The sequence below is a fragment of the Oncorhynchus mykiss genome, chromosome 11, assembly GCF_057628025.1.
Source record: "Oncorhynchus mykiss isolate SJ-2025 chromosome 11, ASM5762802v1, whole genome shotgun sequence".
In the NCBI taxonomy this organism is placed as follows: domain Eukaryota; kingdom Metazoa; phylum Chordata; class Actinopteri; order Salmoniformes; family Salmonidae; genus Oncorhynchus; species Oncorhynchus mykiss.
The window spans coordinates 67,609,609-67,628,822 of NC_143032.1; the positions used below are offsets into that span (position 1 = coordinate 67,609,609).

General features: G+C 44.7%; 1 protein-coding gene across 6 annotated transcripts in view; it reads left to right on the forward strand.

The window, feature by feature from the left end:
* The window catches only part of LOC110536245 (methylcytosine dioxygenase TET3), an 81,360-nt gene extending 70,344 nt beyond the window's left edge, over positions 1-11,016 (forward strand). For 5 of the 6 annotated variants that reach the window (XM_090191017.1, XM_036936143.2, XM_036936144.2 and 2 more), the window contains 6 exons: positions 1,005-1,213; positions 2,232-2,382; positions 2,606-2,695; positions 3,535-3,672; positions 3,887-4,247; positions 4,599-11,016. In XM_090191017.1, the coding sequence (XP_090047143.1) occupies positions 1,005-1,213; positions 2,232-2,382; positions 2,606-2,695; positions 3,535-3,672; positions 3,887-4,247; positions 4,599-6,277 (2,628 nt within the window). In that variant the 3' untranslated portion in view covers positions 6,278-11,016. The remainder of the gene's footprint in view (positions 1-1,004; positions 1,214-2,231; positions 2,383-2,605; positions 2,696-3,534; positions 3,673-3,886; positions 4,248-4,598) is intronic. The other variant, XM_036936141.2, reaches the window with a different exon arrangement.
* The last annotated feature ends 8,198 nt before the right edge of the window (positions 11,017-19,214 follow it).

The following is a 19,214-nucleotide window of genomic DNA, read 5'->3' on the forward strand; positions in this document are numbered from 1 at the left end:
GTAGGCAACCAAAAACTTTCATATCATCACACAATGTTTCATTAGACTTGTTGCATCTTTATTGTCTGTGCATTTTAATACCAACAGACACCAGACAATAATATATTTTCTCTTCTATATACTAAGAGCCATGAGGTAAAAGAAAACATGCAAAAATGAATAAGAGTAGAGTAGATGGCACCACAGCCTCACCCCCACAGGCACCACAGCCTCACCCCCACAGACACCACAGCCTCACCCCCAGAGACACCACAGCCTCACCCCCAGAGACACCACAGCCTCACCCCCAGAGACACCACAGCCTCACCTCCTCAGACACCACAGCCTCACCTCCTCAGACACCACAGCCTCACCCCCAGAGACACCACAGCCTCACCCCCAGAGACACCACAGCCTCACCTCCTCAGACACCACAGCCTCACCTCCTCAGACACCACAGCCTCACCCCCTCAGACACCACAGTTTCACCCCCCCCCCAGACACCACAGTATCACCCCCTCAGACACCACAGTATCACCCCCTCAGACACCACAGTATCACCCCCAGAGACACCACAGCCTCACCCCCTCAGACACCACAGCCTCACCCCCTCAGACACCACAGTATCACCCCCTCAGACACCACAGTATCACCCCCTCAGACACCACAGCCTCAACCCCTCAGACACCACAGGCTCAACCCCTCAGACACCACAGCCTCACCCCCAGACAGTAAAGCAGTAGGGGGTCCAGCAGGGGGTCTCCCTGTTCCCTATCCTTCCCAGTTGGGGTTATCCACCTCTGTCACTCCCTCTGACACCCTGCTAATGGCTTTATGGATTCAAAACAGACACTATAGAGAGAGTAGAGGAGAAGACAGGTTGTTAGTGACAATATAGACACACGGTGGGAGGGAGCTGGGGAAGACAAGACCGGTGTCGATCTTACCCTTTCTCTCTCTCTTTCTCTCTCTTTCTTTTTCTCTCTTTCTCACCCTTTCTCTCTTTCCCCCTCTCCTCATCTCAGGTGATTCGTCGAGGCAGTGAGACAGAGAAGTTGCTGTGTCTGGTGCGTCCCCGGCCGGGTCACCACTGTCCCAACACTGTCATCATCATCCTTATCATGGCGTGGGAGGGCGTGCCACGGGCGCTAGGTGACAAGCTCTACCGAGAGCTCTCCGCCACCATCACCAAGTTCGGCAACCCCACCAGCCGCCGTTGTGGACTCAACGACGAGTAAGTAACAGCACAGACCCATGGCTCATCTGAATAAGTGACAGCACAGACCCATGGCTCATCTGAATAAGTGACAGCACAGACCCATGGCTCATCTGAATAAGTGACAGCACAGACCCATGGCTCATCTGAATAAGTGACAGCACAGACCCATGGCTCATCTGAATAAGTGACTGCACAGACCCATGGCTCATCTGAATAAGTGACAGCACAGACCCATGGCTCATCTGAATAAGTGACAGCACAGACCCATGGCTCATCTGAATAAGTGACAGCACAGACCCATGGCTCATCTGAATAAGTAACAGCACAGACCCATGGCTCATCTGAATAAGTGACAGCACAGACCCATGGCTCATCTGAATAAGTGACAGCACAGACCCATGGCTCATCTGAATAAGTGACAGCACAGACCCATGGCTCATCTGAATAAGTGACAGCACAGACCCATGGCTCATCTGAATAAGTGACAGCACAGACCCATGGCTCATCTGAATAAGTGACAGCACAGACCCATGGCTCATCTGAATAAGTGACAGCACAGACCCATGGCTCATCTGAATAAGTGACAGCACAGACCCATGGCTCATCTGAATAAGTGACAGCACAGACCCATGGCTCATCTGAATAAGTGACAGCACAGACCCATGGCTCATCTGAATAAGTGACAGCACTTATCTGAATATGCTCATGTTCTTCTGTTAAATTAGCATTAAACTTGAGGCTATACAGTGCAGTGCGTTGCCATTTAGATGGCACACTGAGGGAGGCTTTCAGCCGAAACATCTGTGCATGATAATCGCTGTTGTAGATTGAAATAATATAATAAGTTGATATGTGATTCTAGTTCTACTTCTGGACTGCAGATCACTTCATTATCCTTTTTTTTAACTGATATTCAATGCACTGAGGCATCTGTTCCAGAATGATAAAGATGACTGTGTCAGTGTCTGACTGTGTTCGTTGAGTGGTGCTGACTGTGTTCGTGCTCTGTCGCCCCTGGCCTGCCTGCCTGCAGTCGTACGTGTGCGTGCCAAGGCAAGGACCCTGACAGTTGTGGAGCCTCCTTCTCCTTCGGCTGCTCCTGGAGCATGTACTTTAACGGCTGCAAGTACGCCCGCAGCAAAACACCCCGCAAGTTCAGACTGGCAGGAGACCACCCCCAAGAGGTAAGGGACCACGAGATCTATGGTATCTCACAGGAGGTTGGTGGCACCTCAATTGTGGAGAACGGGCTTGTGGAACACACAACTCTGATACCACCTTCACAGCACTGCTATATTATTGACAGCACCACACCAAGATAAAACTGTTACTCATGTGGTTATGCTGACCTGTTGTGTGTGTGTGTGTGTGTGTGTGTGTGTGTGTGTGTGTGTGTGTGTGTGTCAGGAGGATCAACTCAGGGATAACTTCCAGGATCTGGCCACTGAGTTGGCTCCCCTGTACAAGCAGCTGGCCCCACAGGCATACAATAACCAGGTAACACCTGCCTTCACACCCACCCTCACCTAGCTGCAGCTGTTAAGTTATAGCGCCAGAGCCCTCTAAATAGTAGACTATCCCTCCAATAGTAAACGACACAAGCTGCAGGATGCTATGAGTTTTTGATATGTTGTGTGTAGTAACAGGTTGCTCTTGGATATGGCATCCTCCTCCCCCTGTGTCCCTCAGTGTTAGAATGTATAGTCTGTGTAACATGGTGTCCTTTGACATGCTGACCATCCTCTTCCCCATGTCCCTCAGTGTCAGAATGTATAGTCTGTGTAACATGGTGTCCTTTGACATGCTGACCATCCTCTTCCCCGTGTCCCTCAGTGTCAGAATGTATAGTCTGTGTAACATGGTGTCCTTTGACATGCTGACCATCCTCTTCCCCGTGTCCCTCAGTGTCAGAATGTATAGTCTGTGTAACATGGTGTCCTTTGACATGCTGACCATCCTCTTCCCCATGTCCCTCAGTGTTAGAATGTATAGTCTGTGTAACATGGTGTCCTTTGACATGCTGACCATCCTCTTCCCCGTGTCCCTCAGTGTTAGAATGTATAGTCTGTGTGACATGGTGTCCTTTGACATACTGACCATCCTCTTCCCCGTGTCCCTCAGTGTTAGAATGTATAGTCTGTGTGACATGGTGTCCTTTGACATGCTGACCATCCTCTTCCCCGTGTCCCTCAGTAGTTTTACACTCTACTGGAGAATTACTTGGTATACTTCCCCCAAAAGTACACACTAGAAACTCAAGGATGATATGAGTGTTAGACATAGTCTGTAGAGTATTCCCATCCTTACCTTGCTGTGTACCCTCTCCTGTCCCTCAGTGTCAGAATGAGGTGACTGCTCCAGACTGCAGGTTGGGTCTAAAGGAGGGCCGGCCCTTCTCTGGTGTCACCGCCTGCATGGATTTCTGTGCCCACGCTCACAAGGACCAGCACAACCTCTACAACGGCTGCACTGTGGTACGACACACAGCCTTACCTCTCTCTCTTTCTGTCACTGTCTTAATAGCTTTCAGTCTGTCTTCTTTCTCACTCTTTCCCTCTCTTTGTGTGGACATTGAATGGATGCTCTGCTGTGTGTGTTTGAATGTGTGGCAGGGGCGTATGGTGGTATAGAGACTGTTTGGATAGGTACAGACAGTGAGTGTCCCACACTAACCTCCCCCTCCCCAAGGTGTGCACTCTGACTAAAGAGGACAACCGTACAGTGGGGGAGATCCCAGAGGACGAGCAGCTCCATGTACTTCCCCTCTACAAGGCCGCCCTCACAGACGAGTTTGGCAGCGAGGAGGGTCAGCGGCAAAAGATGCGCACTGGCGCCATTCAGGTGCTTAGCAACTTCCGCCGTGAGGTCCGCAAGCTGCCTGAGCCCGCCAAGTCCTGCCGCCAGCGCCGCCTGGACGCTAAGAACCGCGCCTCGGAGAAGAAGAAGGCCAAGCAGCAGCTGCCAACGCCCACGGAGACGCCGGATAAGACGGTGATCAAGACGGAGGTCCGGCACGCTGGCTCCCCTGTCAGACAGCATGGCAATAAAGGCGAGATAACCCCTGAACTCTACTAGAAACATGGGAGAGTGGCTTCATGAGTGTTGTGAGCTTTATGCTAATAATAAACCCAGAACTCAGGTGTTTTAAACAAAACTCCAGCCAACTTTACAATATGACGATAATAATATGGTCATAGGAGGAGAGTATATTTAATCCAATCTGACCTTGGGGTTAAGACTTATAGCAGCATACAGTATGCAGCCCATTCAGGAATCAAACCCACTACTGGTGTTCTAAGTAAAACTCCAACCAAGTGAACCATAAAAACCACAGATTTGTGCAGAGGCAAGTGATTATCTCATGTCTTATCACCCCTCTCTCCTCTACTCTCCCCCACAGTGATCCCTAAGCAGGAGGTGAAGCCCACCATAAAGAAGGAGGCAGTGGACCAGTGCCAATACCCCTACCACGTCTACCCCTCCCACCCTGGCTACTACACACGGGGAGGCCCCCCTTCCAATGGCCAGCCCCCTGCACTTCCACCTCCACCAGGCCCTGTCAATGGCTACCACCCCAATCTACCCTCAGCACTGCCGTACGGCTATTACAACTATCCCCCCAACCCTAACACACTTTTCCCCCGTGAGCTCACTTACGAGGGCCGTAACAGCTCCTGGCATCACGCAGGGCACAATGCTTCCCCCGGCCCTGTGGACAAGAAGCCAGACGTTCAGAGCCTCCAGGCCAAGCTGGCACACTCCTACTCAGGCCCAGGCCTCCCTGAGCAGCAGCATGGAGACCCAGCCAACCAACACCAATGCAACGCTTACCCACACCCCCACCAGCCTGACTACAACCAATCACGTCCCTCCTCAGTCTCCTCAGAGCCCTCCCACAGAGGGACCCCTGTCATCAAGCAGGAGCCCATGGATGTGCCAGTGTGTGAGGGGGGCAATACCCAGAGCTGTCCCGACACTCCCATCCCCACCCCGCAGCCTGGAGGGCCCTGGTCCGGGCACAAGCCCAACGGGAGTATGGTACCAGGCAGCTGGGAAGGCAACCCCCAACCACCATGCCCCCCGGGGGCTCCCTTCACTTCAGACAAGCAGCAGGTCCACCAGCAGGGACCTCACCAGACTTCCCAATCTCCATACTCCCAACAGCAGCATCAGTATCCCCCACAACAGCCCTCCCCATACCCCCAGCAATGGAACTCTTACCCTGGCCCCAACACCCCCAAGGCCTCCCCTGTTCCCTCCCCGTCACCCTCTCCTTCCCCACACCCCGGCACCCCCCGCCACTGGGACAGCCCTGCTCCCAGCCCTCAGCCTAAGGCTTGGCCCATGGACATGGTTCCTGCTGGGTACTGCCCTAGCCCCGCCAGAGGCTTCCCCGACAAGATATGCTCCAAAGCGGGCGAGAGTCGGAGCTCGACCCCTCTAGGTCTCCAGGAGAAGGCCTGGAAGTCTTTTGGAGGATCCATGGCAGGTACACAGTCTCCAACCCCAGAGGCCTGCTGGGACCCTAATCGGGCCGAGACCCCGAGCGACGTCGAGAGCCAGAGAGGTCGCGACCTGGATGAGGAAGAGCAGTGGTCGGACAGCGAGCATAACTTCCTGGACCCCAGCATCGGAGGGGTGGCGGTGGCACCCGCCCACGGTTCTATCCTGATCGAGTGTGCCCGGCGTGAGCTGCACGCCACCACGCCGCTCAAGAGGCCCGACCGCTCTCACCCCACCCGCATCTCCCTGGTGTTCTACCAACACAAGAACATGAACCAGCCCTGCCATGGCCAGTGGCTCTGGGAGGCCAAGATGAAGATGCTGGCGGAGCGGGCTAGAGAGAGGCAGCAGGAGGCAGCACTACTGGGGCTGCCCTACGAGGACATCAAACCTGGGAAGAAACGCAAGTTGGGGGCCACGGCAGGAGGGGCCAGCCCAGGTCCTGGCCAGACCACGGAGGGGCCAGTGATGGGGATGGTGACGCGGTTGGCCTCCACCCACCACACCACCTCCACGGTCACTGTGTCCCCCTATGCCTTTACCACCCTCACTGGGCCCTACAGCCACTTTGTGTGATGATGAACAGACAGACGGACACACAGGCTGGTGGAGCGGACAACCCCTCCTTTAGTCCTGTGTATCTCCATCCTCCTCCTGCTCTGTTTTCTCACTCTGGTGCTCTGGGCTGGAAGGAGGGGGACTACTGGTTTGAATCCTTGTTTTGTTTTGTTTGTTTTTTACCTCATGTCAGGCAGCAGTATGGGCCCGACCCTGGACCAGACAGACACACTGCCTGTGGTGCTCTTTCTCTCTCCTCTGCGGGAGGGACTCCATTGCTTCTCCTTCTTCATAGAATTTTAATGATCCTCCTAATTATTACTATTATTATCAATATTATTACGATTGTTATTGTTACTGTCAATGTTGTTATTACAGGTATTATTATTATTATTATGAAGATGCTGATTTGATTTGTTTGTTTATTGATGTGGTTGTTTTTTCATGTTGTTATTAATTATTATTTTGTTCATGTTGTGTTTTTTTTTACCGAGGGGTCTGTCTTGCTTTTTTCCCTTTGGCTTTTGAAATGTTTGTAACTGTACTTGCAGAAAGGCCGTTCTCAGCACTGCAAGGCTCTTCAAGACTGTCTTTCCAACAAGCATGACATACACGTTTTACATTTCAATCATTAGTCTTGACCAAAAGAGGGAAGAGAAACCCACAGAAACTTCTCTGAACCATCCCACATAGCCTTTTTTAAACCAACTCCTGTCATGTCTGCCTTGCTGTGAAGAGAAGGGTTCTTCTCTCTCCATTTTTACTCTCACCCCACCGATCCGCCTCACTCTACTGCTGTGTTGCTTCATTGATCTTTATCCCTTTTACAGGGATCATATCAGTCTCTCCATTCATCTCTTCTTCACGGCACTAGATGCTGAATATAAGGCTGCTCTTATAGCATAGATGTAGAGTGAGAACAACAGGCACTAGATGCTGAATATAAGGCTGCTCTTATAGCATAGATGTAGAGTGAGAACAACAGGCACTAGATGCTGAATATAAGGCTGCTCTTATAGCATAGATGTAGAGTGAGAACAACAGGCACTAGATGCTGAATATAAGGCTGCTCTTATAGCATAGATGTAGAGTGAGAACAACAGGCACTAGATGCTGAATATAAGCCTGCTCTTATAGCATAGATGTAGAGTGAGAACAACAGGCACTAGATGCTGAATATAAGGCTGCTCTTATAGCATAGATGTAGAGTGAGAACAACAGGCACTAGATGCTGAATATAAGCCTGCTCTTATAGCATAGATGTAGAGTGAGAACAACAGGCACTAGATGCTGAATATAAGGCTGCTCTTATAGCATAGATGTAGAGTGAGAACAACAGGCACTAGATGCTGAATATAAGGCTGCTCTTATAGCATAGATGTAGAGTGAGAACAACAGGCACTAGATGCTGAATATAAGGCTGCTCTTATAGCATAGATGGAGAGTGAGAACAACAGGCACTAGATGCTGAATATAAGGCTGCTCTTATAGCATAGATGTAGAGTGAGAACAACAGGCACTAGATGCTGAATATAAGGCTGCTCTTATAGCATAGATGTAGAGTGAGAACAACCGGCAGTAGAAGTCCTCATCTTCCTTCAGGTGTTGGTTGAGAGATCTATCCCTCCAGTTCTATGGCTCCTGTGGGGATTAGTGAGCGCTTTCTATTTGAAGCACAAGAGGGCAGCAGTGACCCCTGTAAAATGGTGCACTGATACACACAGACACCAACTCTCACTTACACAAAGCTCCTGTCATCCAGCCAGCACAGCTCCTGTCATACAGCCTTACTGCTTTAAACGACCGAAGCATGGCCGCCAAAGTCTGGTCCTTCCAATGACCACAGGCAGCACGGGCCACGCAAGCCCTTTATCCTGAAGCCGGAGACATTGATGGGAATAGTGTGTGGACAGAAATGCACTCCTAAACACACTGGTGCTTTCCCTACACATGTTGACACACAAAGGGCTCAGTCAGTGAGTCCTGCTTTTGCCTGGTGCTGTTATTCGTTTTGAAGCAGAGCAAGGTTTGTCTCTATGCACACACTGTCACGACAGAGCCAGTAAATCCTTATTCACCAATCATGGCTGCCTCTGCATTGCTTGCGTGTCAGAGCCTGCTTGGGGCTTATGAAGTGGTCGAGATAGAGCTCTCTCTACCTCAACGTTGCCGAGACACTACAAACACACACACAGGCACCAGGTCAGAGGAACATGATGAATATTAGTCCAGATTCCCCATGTGCTCTACAAACTCATTTTAATCCACTTTTTTATTATTTATTACATGATAATGATGATGATGATTGTTGTTATTGTTTTTTTGTTTTGTTATAGCTAATAGAAATTGTACATACAGAAGAAAATATTTTATAAAAGCACTTTTAATCTTGATTTCATTGAGAGAAAAAGAGAACAGATTATTGACAACTTGAAGCTTACTTTTTTAAACTTTTTTTTCTTTTTTTTCTCTCTCAAGAGAGATCAAAAAAATGTACATATTTAAAATATTTAGGTAAGATTATTTAACTGTTGAGGGATAATGACTAAATCATAAATGATTCCAGGCTTTTTAGTCCAGTCAGTTTGCCAGACAGCCTTTAGTAACAGAAAACAACTTTCCAATGTGTTGTTATGTCTGTAGATGTATACTCAATACTGCTGTCCTGATTTCATAAGTACTGTACTACACGATACCTCTGACAGCAACCAACCAGCCACCCTTCCTTCATGAGAAAAGATTGACGTAATCAGTAATCAGGCCATTTATAAGCCAGAGTATGATATCTAGCCATTCCACACTGAGAACCAATGAGAAACAAAGTATTTCTTGTTTTTTAACACAAGAATCAAACAGTTGCCGAATCAAAGTTGTCAGAAGTGCTTGTATGAGAGAACTCTAGTGACAGAGGTGAGGTGTAGCCCCAGCAATCTGTCTTGTCCATTGTGTTAGACTGAGGTGAGAGGTTGTCACCACCGTAACTTGTTTTTAATGTGGTATTATCAATGATAGTGATTTTAACAGTAGTAAAAGATGTAACAGTAATGGAGAACCATGACAACTTAACACTTGTAGTACCAGACTGAAGGTACAGTGTATTAATGGAAGACACCAGATAATAACTGGTAGTTTAGTTTGTAATATCTTTTGTTGGTTGTTGTAGATTGTCACAGACATGACCAACAGGACTTTGACTAATTTAGGGACCTGGGGAATATGGCTATTATATTCCCACCGTTAGAACAAACTCCCCCTTTAATAACGTCATGGCATGATCGACACACAGTTATAATGATTCAGTCATATTTATGATCTATGTAATAATGGGTGCTGATCATATATACTGCATATTAATATTTCATTTGTACAACATTTTTTGGGAGGCTAATGCTATGGTGCTACTCCCTAACTTCACTGTGGAATAAAATGGGGGGGGGGGGGGGGGGGGCATGATTTATATCACTGATATTTTTCTGAGCTAAACTATTTCTTTGAATATTGCAGTTTCAATGATGGAACTACTCCGGTGCTGATTTAATGGGAATTTCCCATTCATGTTCAAGGTAATAAAAAATGAGAAAACTGTTGAATTGAACTACTCACACAGTTCATACACAACTTTTGTTAATCCTATGTCCACATAAGCTACTTGAAAAGGGACTCTATTCTCGCTGTAACTGGTATGGGGATTGGAGAATCATATTATATTGAAGTGAACAGACTGTTATCTTAATTAAAAACTTGGTGCAGTGTATGTGCTGGAAGCTATTATACATTACTCTTTTGGGTATGTTGTACATTTTTATGGTGATGGGAGAATGTTAAGACATTGGAACAATGAGCATACTTCCTCCCTATGTTTCTCACAGGTTGGCATTTATTGAGATTACTCATGTACTGGAGGCAGCTCTGCAGGGTGTTCATTAGCTGGCACAGCCACAAAGTCATAAAATCTGATTTTAAACCTGACCTTATCCCTAACCTTAACCACACTGCTAACCCTAATGCATAAATAACCCTTACCTAAATTGAAGACCAAAAAGCAAATGTTTGTTTTCAAACATTACAACGATATAGCAAATTTTGACTTTGCAGCTGGCCCATCTAGCGGAAACAGCTCAATTCTGCATCCAGGGCAAGACTTATGACAATAAACCCCAACCTGCATGTTTCTCCCTCATAGACGTATTTACTTACATACTTATACACTCGCTAACTCCTTACCTATACACACTTCACATATTTTCCATTTTTATCTCATACTTTGTCTTTCTCTCCTCTCTCTCTCTCTCTCTCTCTCTCTCTCTCTCTCTCTCACATTCCCCCCCCCCCCCCCCCCCCCCCCCCCCCCACACACACACACACAAATATTATCAGGATGTATACTCTGCTCTCAGTACTGATCTTCATTGATCACCCCATCTGCCCACTCTTCCAAGCTGGAATCAAGCTGGGTTTAGGGTGGACTCAAGCTGGACTCAATCTGGGCTCAGGCTTATATCCTGTCCCAAATAAACACAACATCACATCTGGCAGCTACATTCCTTTTTGAGTTTAAAGATTGTTCATGGTTCTATTTTTTCATGTCAAGTATGCAGTATGTAAAAAAAAAAAAAAGGAAAAAAAGATTTGTTTCTTTGTTTTTGTTCAGTCTCTCTTTGTAGCTGTATGGTGTACTATGTGAATACATAATGTATGTGGTACAACCCACAATATTGTTTTATGTTGCGAGATAATAAAAAAAAAAAAAATAATAATTAGTGTTATGATCAACATTTTTGCTATATACAGTGCATTCAGAAAGTATTCAGAACTGTTGACTTTTTCCACATTTTGTTACGTTACAGCCTTATTCTAAAAACGATTAAATAGTTTTTTCCCCTCATAAATCTACACACAATACCCCATAATGACAAGCAAAAACCACTTAAGAAATACAAAAATGTAATATCACATTTACATAAGTATTGAGACCCTTCATTCTGCACTTTGTTGAAGCACCTTTGGTAGTGATTACTGCCTCCAGTCTTCTTGGGTTACAAGCTTGGCACACCTTTATTTGGGGAGTTTCTCCCATTCTTCTCTGCAGATCCTCTCAAGCTCTTTCAGGTTGGATGGGGAGCGTCGCTGGACAGCTATTTTCAAGTCTCTCCAGAGATGTTAGATCGGGCTCAAGTCCGGACTCTGGCTGGGCCACTCAAGGACATTCAGAGACTCCCGAAGCCACTCCTGCGTTGTCTTGCTGTGTGCTTAGGGTCGTTGTCCTGTTGGAAGGTGAACTTTCACCTCAGTATGAGGTCCTGAGCGCTCTGGAGCAGGTTTTCTTCAAGGATCTCTCTGTACCTTGCTCCGTTCCCTGCCGCTGAAAAATATCCCCACAGCATGATGCTGCCACCACCATGTTTTACCGTGGGGATGGTGCCAGGTTAACTCCAGACGTGATGCTTGGCATTCAGGCCAAGGAGTTAAATCTTGGTTTTATCAGACCCTCCACAGAGGGACTTCAGAGCACTGCCAGAGTGACCCTCGGGTTCTTGGTCAATCTTGTTTCTCATGGTCTGAGAGTCCTTTAGGTGTCTTTTAGCAAACTCCAAGCGGGCTGTCATGTGCCTTTTACTGAGGAGTGGCATCATCCTGGCCATAAAGGCCTGATTGGTGGAGTGCTGCAGAGATGGTTGTACTTCTGGAAGATTCTCCCATCTCCACAGAGGGACTTCAGAGCACTGCCAGAGTGACCCTCGGGTTCTTGGTCACCTCCCAATCAAGGATGATCAATGGAAACAGGATGCACCTGAGCTCAATTTCGAGTCTCACCGCAAAGGATCTGAATACTTATGTGAACAAGGTATTTCTGTTTTTTATTTTTATTTGCTAAAATTTCTATAACCTGTTTTCACTTTGTCATTATTGGGTATTGTGTATAGATTGATGAGGAAAAAAATATATTTAATCAATTTTAGAATAAGGCTGTAACGTAACAAAATGTGGAAAAAGTCTGAATACTTTCTGACTTGTATGACAGTAAATAGTATATTAGTTTTGAACTAGTATAACAACCACACAACCCATGGTTCAGTTAACTCTTCACGTCCACATGAGGGCAGCACAGCAATATGATGTTCAATAGGTGTCTGTCTGTCTGCACATATACTTGTGCAATAAGGGGCCAATTCCAAATGGAATGTTATTCCCTTTTCTTATGCAGCTTCCTCTACGTGTGTTCTGACGTTGAACTTAAGCATGAGAATAGCATGCTATTCAAACGCTATTCGTTTTGGGAGATCAAAGAAATGAAGGTGTTGCGGTGTGTCTACAGATACACCATATTTTGAACTTGACTTAATTCCCTCATAATTGCACCACCTTTACGCGCGATGAATGATGAATAAGGTTGCGCAACCTGTCAGTTCCAAGTGAAACAACATCTACTTTCTTTTTCTCTGATAGAAATAACACCATTCTTCATGCACTGCAATTTTACAAATTGATACGAGCTAGATAAATGAGTATTCCGTTTGGATAAGGGGATCGTAAATATAAATTACAATTGTTTTATATACACACCACATGACCAAAATTATGTGGACACCTGCTCGTCGAACATCTCATTCCAAAATCGTGGGCATTAATATGGAGCTGGTCCCCCCTTTTGCTGCTATAACAGCCTCCATTAGATGTTGGAACATTGCTGCAGGGACTTGCTTCCATTCAGCCACAAGAGCATTAGTGAGGTCGGGCACTGATGTTGGGTGATTAGGCCTGGCTCGCAGTCGGCGTTCCAATACAGCTGCAAGATGTTTCGATGGGGTTGAGGAGATCAGGGCTCTGTGCAGGCCAGTCTAGTGCACGGGGACATTGTCATGCTGAAACAGGACAGGGCCTTCCTCAAACAGTTGTCTAAAAGTTGCAAGCACAGAATCGTCTAGAATGTCATTGTATGCTGCAGCGTTAAGATTTCCCTTCACTGGAACTAAAGGGCCTAGCCCGAATCATGAAAAACAGCCCCAGACCATTATTCCACCTCCATCAAACTTTACAGTTGGCACTATGCATTTGGGCAGGTAGCGTTCTCATGTTATCCGCCAAACATAGATTTGTCCGTCAGACTGCCAGATGGGGAAGCATGATCCATCACTCCAGAGAACGCGATTCCACTGCTCCAGAGTCCAATGGCGGCAAGCTTTCCACCACTTCAGCCGACACTTGACATTGCGCATAGTGATCTTAGGCTTGTGTACAGCTGCTCGGCCATGGAAACCCATTTCAGGAAGCTCCCTATGAACACTTCCTGTGCTGACTTTGCTTCCAGAGGCAGTTTGGAACTCAGTGGTGAATGTTGTAAATGAGGACAGACGATTTTTACGCGCTATGTGCTTCAGCACTCGGCGGTCCCGTTCTGTGAGCTTGTGTGGCCTACCACTTTGCGGCTGAGACGTTGTTGCTCTTTTAGACATTTCCACTTCACAATAACAGCACTTACAGTTGACCGGGGAAGCTCAGCAGGGCAGAAATGTGACAAATGTACTTTGACAGTGCCACGTTGAAAGTCACTGAGCTCTTCAGGAAGGCCATTCTACTGCCAATGTTTGTCTATGGAGATTGCATGGATGTGTGCTCAATTTTATACACCTGTCAGCCAAAGGTGTGGCTGAAATAGCTGAATCCACTAATTTGAAGGGGTGTCCACATACTTTCTGTGTATATATAGTGCATTTTACCTTATAATCGCTGAAGACACATGTGAAACCAGTAACATGGCAGCAAACTGAAGCTTATCAACATATCACCTTTTCCACAGTAAATGAAACGCTGGCCTTATAACTTGCAAATATGAAATATGGAGACCCAAGCTATAGGCTTCTGTATCCACTTGTAGATGACATTATAGCCCCAAACCTACCGAGCTGATTTATGATTTCTAGAATGTTTTAATTGCCTAGACTTGCCTATGCCTAGACTTTTCACTGCAATTTGTATCATGTTAAATATTAGCCACTATCGGTAGCCACCGTCAGTTATACCCACATACACTACCGTTCAAAAGTTTGGGGACACTTAGAAATGGCCTTGTTTTTAAAAGAAAAGCTATTTTTTTGTCCATTAAAATAACATCAAATTGATCAGAAATACAGTGTAGACATTGTTAATGTTGTAAATGACTATTGTAGATGGAAACGGCTGATTTGTAATGGAATATCTACATAGGCTTTCAGTGGCCAATTATCAGCAGTCATCACTCCTGTGTTCCAATGGCACGTTGGGTTAGCCAATCCAAGTTTATCATTTTAAAAGGCTAATTGGTCATTAGAAAACCCTTTTGCAATTATGTTGCGTATCTGGAGCATCAGCATTTGTGGGTTCGACTACACAAAATGGCCAGAAACAAAGAACTTTCTTCTGAAACTTGTCAGTCTATTCTTGCTTAGAGAAATTAAGGATATTCCATGTGAGAAATTGCAAAGAAACTGAAGATCTTGTACAACGCTGTGTACTACTCCCTTCACAGAACAGAGCAAATTGTCTCTAACCAGAATAGAAAGAGGAGTGGAAGGCCCCGGTGCACAACTGAGCAAGAGGACAAGTACATTAGAGTGTATAGTTTGAGAAACAGATGAGGACAAGTCCTCAACTGGCAGCTTCATTAAATAGTACCCGCAAAACACCTGACTAGTCTCCCAGTCCCTCCCGCTGAAAGACATCCCCACAGCATGATGCTGCCATCACCATGCTTCACCATAGGGATGGTCCCAGGTTTCCTCCGGACGTGACGCTTGGCATTCAGGCCAAGGAGTTAAATCTTGGTTTCATCAGACCAGGGAATCTTGTTTCTCATGGGTTGAGAGTCCTTTAGGTGCCTTTTGGCAAACTCCAAGTGGGCTGTCATTTACTGCGGAATGGCTTCTGTCTGGCCACTCTACCATAAAGGCCTGATTGGTGGAGTGCTTCAGAGATGGTTGTCCTTCTGGAAGATTCTCCCATCCCCAAAGATGAACTCTGGAGCTCTGTCAGAGTGACCATCAGGTCGGTTAGTTTCGCCGGGTGGCCAGCGATAGGAAAAGTCTTGGTGGTTCCAAACTTCTTCCATTTAAGAATGATGGAGGCCACTGTGTTCTTAGGGACCTTCAATGCTGCAGATATGCTCTGCAACTCTTCCTTAGATCTGTGCCTCGACACAATCCTGTCTGGGAGCTCTATGGACAATATCTTTGACCTCTTGGCTTGGTTTTGCTCTGACTTCCACTGTCAACTGATAGACAAGCTTGTGCCTTTTCAAATCATGTCCAATCAATTTAATTTACCACAGGTGGACTCCAATCAAGTTGTAGTAACATCTCAAGGATGATCAATGGAAACAGGATGCACCTGAGTTCAATTTCGAGTCTAATAGCAAAGGGTCTGAATACTTATGTAAAATTTCTTAAAACCTCTTTTTGATTTGTCATTATGGGGTGTTGTGTGTAGATTGATGAGGGAGAAAAAACAATTTAATACATTTTAGAATAAGACTGTAAAGTAACAATGTGGAAAAAGTCTAGGGGCCTAAATACTTTCTGAATGCACTGTGTGATTATGATAGTCATAATGGTTCTTGACAGTGTCATAAAGTGAATTTTATTAGTCCAAGTAAAGTGACACAGAAGGGTCATAATGCTTCTTGACAGTGTCATAAAGTGAATTTTATTAGTCCAAGTAAAGTGACACAGAAGGGTCATAATGCTTCTTGACAGTGTCATAAAGTGTATTTTATTAGTCCAAGTAAAGTGACACAGAAGGGTCATAATGCTCCATGACAGTGTCATAAAGTGTATTTTATTAGTCCAAGTAAAGTGACACAGAAGGGTCATAATGCTCCATGACAGTGTCATAAAGTACATTTCCTGCAAGTTGTTTAAAATAAGATGAAGAAAAAAAACATGACTGCAAAACATTTATTATAACACAGCAAAGGGCAAAATAAATCAACTTTCAAATGAAAGGAAACTTCTTGGCAGGGAAAAAACACATTTGTATTAATGTGGGTTTTGACACTCTTGTGTGGTGTCATAAACAACCATAAAATAAGACGATATATGTTACAACAGATGTAAATATATGGGTCATGACAGTGATATGACCATATTATGACAGGTTAAGACAAGTTATGTCAGCTGTTATGACATATTATGACATGGTTATGACGCTGAGTGTGTTCCCGGAAATCCTAATTAAAGGTACACCCTATTTAAAGGGATGGCTTTAGATAAATGTACTGAAAACACTATTGAATAAAAACTCCATGAGAACATTTGTTGGCCAGCAAGGGAGAGGGCTTCAGTGGCTGAATTAAATGTATTTAGCATGTGCAAGGGAACAACATCTGCAAAGCCCGTTACCCACCTGAAAATATGTTGAGTCTGAATACCAACTACTGAGAAGTGCTTAAAGCAAAACGTGTAAAAAAATAAATAGATTTCCGACAGTAATTCTGAATCGGGTCCTAAGAGCCCAGGAGCAGGGGGCAAGGCATGATGATATGCAAAATATGATGATTTTATTCCCTGGGCTGAACTGCCATTCAAATGTGAAGATGAGAAAAGCATAGAATACATTCAAATAAATAGACACTTTCACATCTGGAGGGAACTCAGGGCAGATCAGCACGTATGCCCGCCAGAGTGTAGCGCAAATGACGCAGTGCTTTTTTGGGCTTCTCCAGAAATCAATTTCATAAAAGCAAGGCAAAGGCACCATATAAATAGAATGACCCTATCTGAAGAGACAAGGTCCAGTTGTTTTAAAAATAATAATAATCATTTGAGGGGGGTGGAACAGCCTTAATATTGCAAATAGATTGTGGATTCTATCAATGTAATTGTCTGCATCATTTCCAATCCCCCATATATTTTTTTGCATATATACAGTACCAATCAAAAGTTTGGACACACCTACTCATTCAAGGGTTTTTCTTTATTTTTACTCTTTTCTACACTGTAGAATAATAGTGAAGACATCAAAACTATGGAATAATACGTATAATACGTATACATATGGAATGATGTAGAAACCAATTTGTTTTTAAACAAATCAAAATATATTTTAGATTATTTAAAGTAGATAAAAAACCATGAGCTGGCGCACACCTAGAATATTAGCTTGTGTGGAGGTGCTGACTAACGGCGAATAAACTATAAACTATCAAAATGAAGAAAGTCGCACACTCCATGTTTAAACTCCCAGCAATTTAACAGGTATTTGCCAACATTTCGGCATCACTGTGCCTTCCTCAGGGTAATGTCTTGAATACTTGAACCAGGTTATGTAGACACACAGTGCAATTAGTGTAACCAATGACAGAGGGGTGTGTCATAATGACTAAGTTAATTCAAATGAATTAGTGAAACTGTTAAAAAATAGTATATGGCATATTAAATATATTATGCTATTGTTATCATATAGAAACATAATGGAATATAGTACATCCTATTAGCGTCAACATACATTATTGTTTCATTCAATTTCACATAATTTCATATTTCATTTTTGTTACATGTAATATTGGTTCAACCTTAATATATAACGAACATCATCAACAGAGGGAACATATTAGGTGTACGCTAATAAGCTGTAAAAAGACAAAAAATATTTGCTCAATTTATAAGACTTGTTCATAAAGGAAAATGTGTTCATAAGAAGGGCCTGAGATCAAAGTCAATATTCAGACCACTAGGGGTCAATGTTTTTAGATATCCAGTAGGCCTCCCTCTGTAGTAGTAGGATCTCAATGTTACCTCCTCTCCTTGGTAGAGCAACATGCTCATTGCCTGTGTATTTGAGGGAGGAGATGGGATGGTTAGCTTCAACAAAGTGAGCTGCTACTGGATAGTCAATGTTCTTACACCTAATTGAGTTGCCGTGTTCATCTTCATCTGTTTTAATTGTCTTTTTGTTTGTCCTACATAGGCTTTTCCACATGAACAGGTGATGAGATAGATTACTCCCTTGGTGTTGCATGAGATGATACTCCTAATAGGGATCTTTTGACCTGTATGTGGGTGTCTGAAGAAATATGTTTTTATGGTGCTATTACACTGTGTGCATGAGCCACATTTGTAGTTCCCATTTGGGATAGGTGTTAAGAGTGTTTGAGTGGGCTCAGAGGACATGTCAAATCTCTTAACACCTATCCCACATGGGAACTACAAATGTGGCTCATGCGCACAGTGTCATAGCACAATAAAAACTATCTGGTTTGCGCTTAGTGGGACTATCATTTGTTTTTCAACAGGACAATGACCCAAAACACACCTCCAGGCTGTGTAAGGGCTATTTGACCAAGAAGGAGAGTGATGGAGTGCATGGTTTTGGATGAGTTGGACCTGCAGAGTGAAGGAATAGCAGCCAACAAGTGCATATGTGGGAACTCCTTCAAGACTGTTGGAAAAGCCTTCCAGGTGAAGCAGGTTGATAGAATGCCAAGAGTGTGCAAAGCTGTCATCAAGGCAAAGGGTGGCTACTTTGAAGAGTAGCCACCCTTTTTTGGTTACGACATGACTCCAAATGTGTTATTTCATAGTTTTGATGTCCACTATTATTCTACAATGTAGAAAAGAGTAAAAATTAAGAAAACCCCTTGAATGAGTAGGTGTCCAAACCTTTGACTTGTCCTGTATTTTTGTATAATTTACCCCTAACCCTACCTACCACTCCTCCCCTAATTGGAGTAAACTAATAGACAATAACACTTAGGCTTCTACTTCTAGTTTATACATACTATATACTGTACATGTTACGGACACAGTATATTTTACATGAGTTATCTTTTGTTTGTTTTTAGCCCCATCCTTCAGCTACCCTCAACCCCTCCCATCTACTGTATCTCTGACGAACATACAGTTTTGATTTCTATTTTACAAGGTCCAGTTGTTTACCCTACAAAAAGGTTTGTATTGAGGAAATGGACACTCAAAAGAGTATC